At 32.0% G+C, this 8,375-nt stretch overlaps 1 protein-coding gene across 1 annotated transcript; it reads right to left on the bottom strand.

The window, feature by feature from the left end:
• Window positions 1–7,105: 7,105 nt before the first annotated feature.
• On the bottom strand, window positions 7,106–8,121 carry LOC115721402 (copper transporter 1). Its single transcript, XM_030650687.2, has one exon. The coding sequence runs from the start codon at window positions 7,808–7,810 to the stop codon at window positions 7,316–7,318; it is 495 nt and encodes a 164-aa protein (XP_030506547.2). The 5' UTR covers window positions 7,811–8,121; the 3' UTR covers window positions 7,106–7,315.
• Between the last annotated feature and the right edge of the window lie 254 nt (window positions 8,122–8,375).

Raw genomic sequence — 8,375 nt, 5'->3', positions numbered from 1 at the left:
CTCGTGTTCTTTGATTTGTTAGTTAAGCCTACTTTTGGGTCAGGGTGATATAGACATTTTGGGAACTCGGTAGTGCAATTGAGTGGGAGCGCTAACATAAATATGGAATATATAGCTTCTATTTGGAAAATAGAAGTAAAGGATGATTTCCTTCGAGCTTAACCAAACGAAGATAAATGGTGGAGATCTCATTTCACTTAGGTGAAATATCATTTATACAGGGTTAAGTGTTTTACGGATAAAATACATTGAAGGTGTAGCGGTAACAGTAGTGCCTTTTCAATGTAGATCATCTATATAGAGGATCATTGATCACATTAGGGTTATAACAATGGATAACTAATGACGTGTCTATATCATGGAACATATAGAGCGTTCTATATGACTGAGAGTGCAATTCCAAGTTCAAAGTGTGGATTCAATGAGGAATTAATAAGTTAGGGAATTTACTTGGTAAATTCGGTTCGACTTATTGGAAGCTCGGTTATATAGACCCATGGTCCCCATACTAGTTGAGACCATACTGCTTGTAAGACTCAGTTAATTGATTTTGATTAATCAATTATAATTCTAAAAGTTAGACTATGATGAATTTTCACTAAGCAAGGGCGAAATTGTAAAGAAAAGAGATTTTAGGTTTATTTATTAATTAAGATATTTTATATGTCTAAATTAATAAATATATTAAATGGCAATATTATTTAATAATTATTTCCAAGTTATTAGATAATTAGAATTGGCATTTAAAAGGTTAAATTGGAAAAATTGGCATTTTTGAGAAAATGGGAATGGAAAATAACAAAATGGGAAAGTTGCAAAGTGAGGTCCAATCCCTTTGTATGACCGGCCCTATGCATAGGAAATTCCATTTGTAGTTTCCATTATTTTAATGCCATACAATTCTAACCTAAACCTAGAGGGTTTTCTATAAATAGAAAGTGTTGGCTTGAGGAAACAGACACACATCTTTGATCACTTTGTTTCTCTCAGAAAATGCCTCACACGCCTCTCTCTCTTTTCTTCTCTCTAGATTTCGAAACTTTGAGTGAATGAGTAGTGCTCACACACATCAAGTGGTATCTCAATCATAGTATGTAAGACTATGGAAATTCTGCATCAAAGAAGGAGAAAAGAAGATCCAGGTTCAGATCTTGGTGATGCTCTGCTACAGAAAGGAATTAAGGGCTAGAGATCTGAACGGAAGGAGTCATATTATTCCGCTGCATCCACTGTAAGGTTTTCTAACTTTATATGTATTTATTTTCATTGTTTTAGAATTCATATTAGGTTGTTAATCCAACATACTTGTTAATAATCTAGATCCTGGTAAAATAATTTCCAACACAGTGCGCCATGGAATCAATAGAGACAACATCAATGACTCCGCTTTCAAGCACTTCAAGGGGGTAAGTTATACGATACTAAGATAGCAGGCCACATACTGTAAGAGTTACTCATTTTACCAAAAAAATTGAACCCATCAGTGGCTGAACCCAACCTCATATTTTTGGGTTCAATTGCGAAGGATGGATGGCATGTGTTGAACTGCTTCCATTGCTCTGCATCCGTAGGGTGCCTAAGCACACCATCCTTTTTGGGTCTCATTGTGTGATGCCACCACATGTCCTCGGTCGAGTGTCTTGAACTACATACCTCTTTAGTCTTGGAGTTAGGGGAATGTATCGCATAATTTTATGAGCAACTATTTTTTTCTCTCTTTTTCTTTTTCCAACGACTCTCACCACTAATAGGACAAAAATATTTTTTCTCATTCTCCTTTCAAAATTAGGCATAGTGATACTTCCATACATTAATGGAGTCATAACCTAAACCAAGGTTGTGTAACTTCATCTTTGACTCGTAATGGGACTTGAGTAATTTTGTACCCTCCAAAAATAACTCAATCAATGTAGAGAGTAACATATAAAAATAATGGTTACTCCACTTGTTAAGAACTTTGCAGTGCACTAGCTTCATCAAAGCATTGAGTGCTATTTTTTGCAACCCGAGTACAGTTCACTTTCCATATTCTTGAACAAATTGTTGTACTTACCACTACCATTTAGCGGGGGCTCATTGAAGGAATCAATAGTAGTACTTGTATCATCAAAACCAAGATCTTCTCTTAAAATATCATCCATCACATCTGTCATTTCTTCTTCATCGCTGTCTACTATTTCCATAGTCGGTTGCATGAACGACTCTCCTTAAAAATACCAGGTCGTGTACGATCGTTGGATGCCATCCATAAATAGACGTACTCTAATATTATCGGGAGTCTCAAAGTTCAAATTCAGACATCTCATGCAAGGGCATCGAGTAACTCCATTAGAATTTATTTACATTCGAGCAACTCCAATAAACTCATCCACACCCCTACGAAACTCTACACACCGTCTATTTAAAGTCATCCAACTTTTGTTGCTCACCATATTTCTACATAATATAAAAAGAGAAAGTTCAAAACAAAGTTGAAAATATGCAAGTGTCCAAATCCACATTCTCACTCCATTACTAAAAGGGTAATGAACCTATCTCATTCAAGTTTGTAATATACATATAATATAATCTATGCTCTTGAGATTGCTTCTTTCTTGTAAAAATTTCGGCAGTACCTTCTCACAATTCTCATAAGTAAGCAAAATATTAATGTTGGAAATATATTTATCCATGATCTTAGATCTACTCACAAGTATGTTGATTTAACAACCTAATATTGAACTTCTAAAACAATGAACTAAACACATAAAAGTTAAGAATAACTTACAGTGATGGCAGCAGAATTAATGTCTCCTTCCACTCAGATCTCTAACCCTTGATTCCTGTCTGTAGCAGAGTATAATCAAGATCTGAGCCCGAAAGTCCTTCAGTTTGATGTGATCCTTCACAGTCTTCCAAACTATGATGAGGTACTAAGTGATGTGTGTGGACACTTCTCTCTCACTAGGAATTTCGAAATTCTCTCTTGTTTTTCTCTCTTGATTTCGTGTGATACAATGCATGCAAAAGCTTGTCAAAGCACACCAAGAGTAGAGAGAGGGGGCGGCTATAAATAGGAAAAGGGAAGAGCACAACTTTCCAAATAAACAGTTTCCTCTTTTACTGTGTAATTGAATAACTGCCTTATTTAGTGTGATCCACCACTTTCCTATTTAGACTAGGCTTTGATTAGCAATTATATGGCAATTTAAATTAAAAATAATAATTGGGAAGCATGCAAAGGGTGGCCGGCCATGGTGTGTTTGGGCCTCACTGGAATTTTGCAGTTTCCTCAATTTTATTTCTATTTCTCTAAAAATGCTATTTTTCCAATTCTAATCTTTTAAATGCCAAAACTAATTATTTAATAACTAAAATAGATTATTAAATAATATTGCCATTTAAAATAATTATTAATTAGACATGCAAAGTCTCTTAATTAATAATTAAACCTAGAAACCCTCCTATTTACAATTTTATCCTTAAACTGTGAGAATTCACAAATTAGACATAGTCTAACTTTTAGAATTATAATTGATTAATCATAAATCAATTACAGAGTCTTACAAACAGTATAGTCTCAACTAGAATGGGGACCATGGATCTATATGCTGAGCTTCCAATAAGTTGAACCGATTTACCAAGTAAATCCCTAACTTATTAATTCCTCGTTGAATCCACTCTTAGAACTTGGAATTGCACTCTCAGACTTATATAGAGCATATCATATGTTTCACGATATCAATATGCTATCTCATTTAACCATTGTTATAATCTTAATGTGATTTAGAGATCCTCTATATAGATGATTTACATCGAGATGGGACCAATTTACCGTTTACACCCCTCAATGTATTTTGCCCCTTTGAACACTTAGTTACCTGTAAATGATGTTTTAGTGATCTGATATACAGTCACTGAAACAAGAGCTCATCCATTTACTTCTATTTAACTAAGCTCAAAAGGAATCATCATTTTACTTCTATACACCAGTAGAAGCTATAGATTTCCATATTTATGTTCAGCACTCCCACTCAGTTATGCTATCATGTTCCCAAAATATATGTATTATCCTGACCCAAAGGTAGACTTAACTAATAAATCAAAGAACAAGAATAGTACTCCTGAGATTGAGCCTAAGCATATCAGGATTTAGATTCTCTTAATCTAAAATCAACTTCTGACATTGACTTGGAATGATACAACGGTAAGTTTACAATATCTTTGACCAAGTTCAATATCGGTCCAGTCCAATGCATACTCCATACATTCGAAACCAATATACTTTGCCAATGTTCTGGAAAGAACATAACACTTACTCCAAGTGTAAGTATACTTCATCGCTGATTATCACATCAGTGTAAATCCAAAACACTGATGAACAGGGACCAAATCTTTTGAATCATATAATCACAATCACATTCCACTGTATTGACAATACTGTAATTGTGAATAACTATATGTTACGGATTTAGCGATTTTGTGCATATATCAAGTATATATATTAAACCATAAACATGTAACATACATGTAATCATAATTCACTTCAAAATTCTAAATTGATAACTAATCAGATTGTAATGGGTTTTATTTAGGGCATAAAACCCAACAATTAATAAGTCTACCAACTTACAAGAATGTGTGAGGAGATGACGCATCGAAATCTTTAGCAAAGAAACAATCAAATGAGCAATAGATCACACTATAGGTTATGGATCTTGAACATGTATTCTTGATAAATTTAGCAACTGATGTTATTCATTATTATTAATTATTAATAAAGTTATTGGTTATGTATCGTCAATAAAATTAGTACATTATTTACTAGTTATTCATCTCGAATATGTGTTACTGATAAAAATATACATATATGAAATCATTAGTTTGTTTTCAAGTTGTGTCTAAAACATTTAGTTTGAAGATATACAGAAGAAATGGGAGATTAGATATGATGTATGAATTCTCATGTTCTAGTATTTCGTACTCTTCTCAGAATTTGTTATTAATTATTCAAAAATATATTTTATAAGGGGTGAAAGTTTAAATTTTATAAAATAGAATTTAATTATAAATATTATAATTAAATGACTTAACTGTTAAAAAAAATTATAATAGACTTAAATATAAAAAAAAATAAAATTATTAATATTAATTGCTAAAAGGGGTCTTATTAAATATTTAAATTAAAAATTAATTATTTTAAAAAATAGTTTATTATAGTTAATTTAATTCAAAAAAAGAAATTTTTACATGTTGGTAACTTGCTATTACATGTTAACAAAAATGTAACCATCATGGACCCATATATAGATAAGAATTGAATATACATTTAATTTATTAAGTTTTAAAATATATTTATAATTTTTGTATTAGATTTTTAAATTACTATTTTTTTTTAACATTAAAAGAGTAATTGTATATCTAATGTTTTAAAATTTTATATAAATATGTGTAGATTGGATAAAATTTATACTTTTACATGCCAATCAACATCCAATATTCGACACAAGTGCGAATTTTAGATTTTCCAATCTGTACAAGTGCAGATATCTGCACTTTGTAGATTTTTTTTTTTATTTAAGCGTTTATATATTACAATGCATAACTTGAGACTCGAACTCAAGACCTCCAATACACTTTAAGAATTAAATTGACTATTTTATAAACACTCCTAAATTTCACATAAAAAAAAAACTTGTGATAATTTCATAAAGATGGAAGGGAATAGTGATCGTTTTCACAAAGTGTAGTTTATACTTTGTACACACATAATACCAAATCGCACACAATTTTTTTTTTATTAGAATTTGGGCCGGATAAAATAAATTAGGTTTCATCTCAAAACCAATTGATAATGGGAGGAATAGCCCATTCATCTTATAATATACGACAATTTATTTACACACATTAGCAATGTGGGACTAACTCTAATACACCCTCCTCACATTTGAGCTTAGAATGTGTGGGTATAACGAACGACCTTTAAATGACCACAGGGCTAAATGTGACATTTGAAAGAATCCCACAAGACCAAATATCGAAAAATTTGTGGGTGTACACGTCGGGAAATTTGAGAATTTTAAAATAGGTCAAAGACCCCAAAATTGGAAATTGGCACACATTGGCTAAAAAGTCCCAAATAGAAGTTAAAGGGGAGACATCGGAAGTATATATCTTTTTGCACTGATAGCACTTTAGCTCACAACAGATCACAAACGGGTTTTTAGACCGATGACACTTTGGGCTCACAACAGATCACAAATGGCTCTGATACCATGTTAGAATTTGGATGAGATGAATGAGATTCTATCTCAAAATTAATTGGCAATGGGAGGAGTAGTCCATTCATCTTATATATGACAATTTATTTTCACTCATTAGCAATGTGATACTAACTCTAATATTTTTAGAAAAGTATTATGGGTTTTCATACTTTTTTTATATAAATATGAATTTTTTTTCAAAAATGTCATTTATAAGAAAACTAAAGAAAAAGTCAAAAAATATGAAAAAAATCAAATAAAGGTAACAAAGTATTCTTATGATAACGAAGGATAATTAGTTACAATAAAAGGATAACTGGGTACTTAATACTATTTTTTCCATATAAAATAAATTTTTAGAGAAAAAAAATCATATTTTATAAACTTAAATTTTAAAAATCATAAAAATAATTTTTTTTTTTTTAAAAAAAGAATTCTTTTATCAACAACCAAATAATTAAAAGAAAAAATAAAAGCAATTCAATCTCAACCAGATGAGAAGGAGAGAAGGCCCCATTCCAATTAGAAGAAGCTTTAACATCAAAATAATAAGAGAAAACTACATAATATACCTACTTCATTTTATTTGTTTTTATTTTTACTTCTATTTTTATATTATTTAATATAGGCCCACTTTTAAAGATAATATCCTCTTTAAATCTTTTGGTCAATGTAAATTATACGACTAAATAGTGAGGGTATATTGGACAACCCACCTAAAAAAAGTGGGTATATTTTAAAAAAAAAAAAATAATATAAAAGTATTTTTAATTAATATAAAAAAAAAGAGATATTCCACGACTTATCCCAAATAATAAAGCTAACTTAATTAAACAAGAAATTTAACATCTCTACACTTAAAGTTTAGAAATTTCGACAAACTCTATGCTCAAAACACAATATTTCTTATCTTACATTCTTACTTAAGGAAAAACACAGTATTGCTCATATTATTATTATTATTATGTATTAACATTGGATTGCAAGAGACTTCTAATTAAAAAAGAAAAAAGAAAACCCTAAATCAACATCATATAAAAAAAGTATTTTTTGTTTGTACTTTAAAAGAGAAATCAACAAGTCATGGGTGGAAGATCAGAAGCCACCTTCTCAGCTTCCTCTTTCTTCACAAGCTTGCTTCCAAAAATCAAGAACCCTACGGCATGTCCGGCGACGGCGACCAAGAAAACCCCAACATTAAAAGACATGATTGCAAGCATGACCATGTAAGCCAAGCAGACCCGAACTGCGTGCAACAGGGTCTGAAAAAGGGCCGCCCCGACCCGAGAGCCCGACCCATTTGGCTTGATGAGTCGGCAGTGAGAAAGCCACTCAACGATGAGAGCAAGAAAAAAGACGAAAACTAAGGCCAAGGCGTACATGGCCGGTCTAGAACCAGGCCAACCGGAGAAGAGAATCTCGGCTTGTGAGCCCCAGAAGAAAGTCATGTGCATCATCATCTTATGACCCATTCCACCACCACCCCCCATCATAGTTCCGTTGTTCATGGGCGATGATGACGATGATGTGGGCGGTGACATGTCCATTCCAGGCATATTATGATCCATTATGGTGAAAGTAGTAATTACAAAGAAGAAGAAGAAATGGGTATAGTTTGTTTTGGTTGTTTGGAAATTAAGGCGTTACTTTCTTGATAAGAGGGTAGGGTGGGTATTTATTATGATTGGTCGTGGCTCTTTATTTTTAGATAATCTTATAGCTGTAGATGATGCTTTTGGATTTAGTAGTACTACTACTACAACCTAGTTAGTTTAGGTAAACAAAATAGTACACACCACAGGCAATTAATTTGGGAAGTACATATAAATAAATTAGTGAAAATGAAGCCCTCAAAAATATCAAACTAAATTCAATACATGCCGTAGAAGTCGATTCCGGGACCAAAATTTTATAGTCTTGTCATATGGAAAAAACTGCATGAAGCATGCTCGTTCTCAAAACTTGGTTTTGGCCCAGTTTTCGTTTTCTTATTATTTAAAACAACGTAGGTCCACACAAAAAATACTAGATTTTTTTGGGGAAGGGGCCACCATTGAAATTTGAAAGTCAGCTGGAGGAATTAAATGGTGTGACTTTTATTAAGATGTATAATTAGTTAGGATGAGCACAAGA

This window comes from Cannabis sativa, chromosome 2 (assembly GCF_029168945.1).
Source record: "Cannabis sativa cultivar Pink pepper isolate KNU-18-1 chromosome 2, ASM2916894v1, whole genome shotgun sequence".
Taxonomy (NCBI): domain Eukaryota; kingdom Viridiplantae; phylum Streptophyta; class Magnoliopsida; order Rosales; family Cannabaceae; genus Cannabis; species Cannabis sativa.
Note: the sequence above shows the minus strand (reverse complement) of the source record. Positions and strands in the feature narration are given on the sequence as shown.

What these genes read in the sequence shown, in the direction of transcription:
- LOC115721402 (XM_030650687.2), bottom strand. Translation starts at nt 7,810, where the DNA reads ATGGATCATAATATGCCTGGAATGGACATGTCACCGCCCACATCATCG.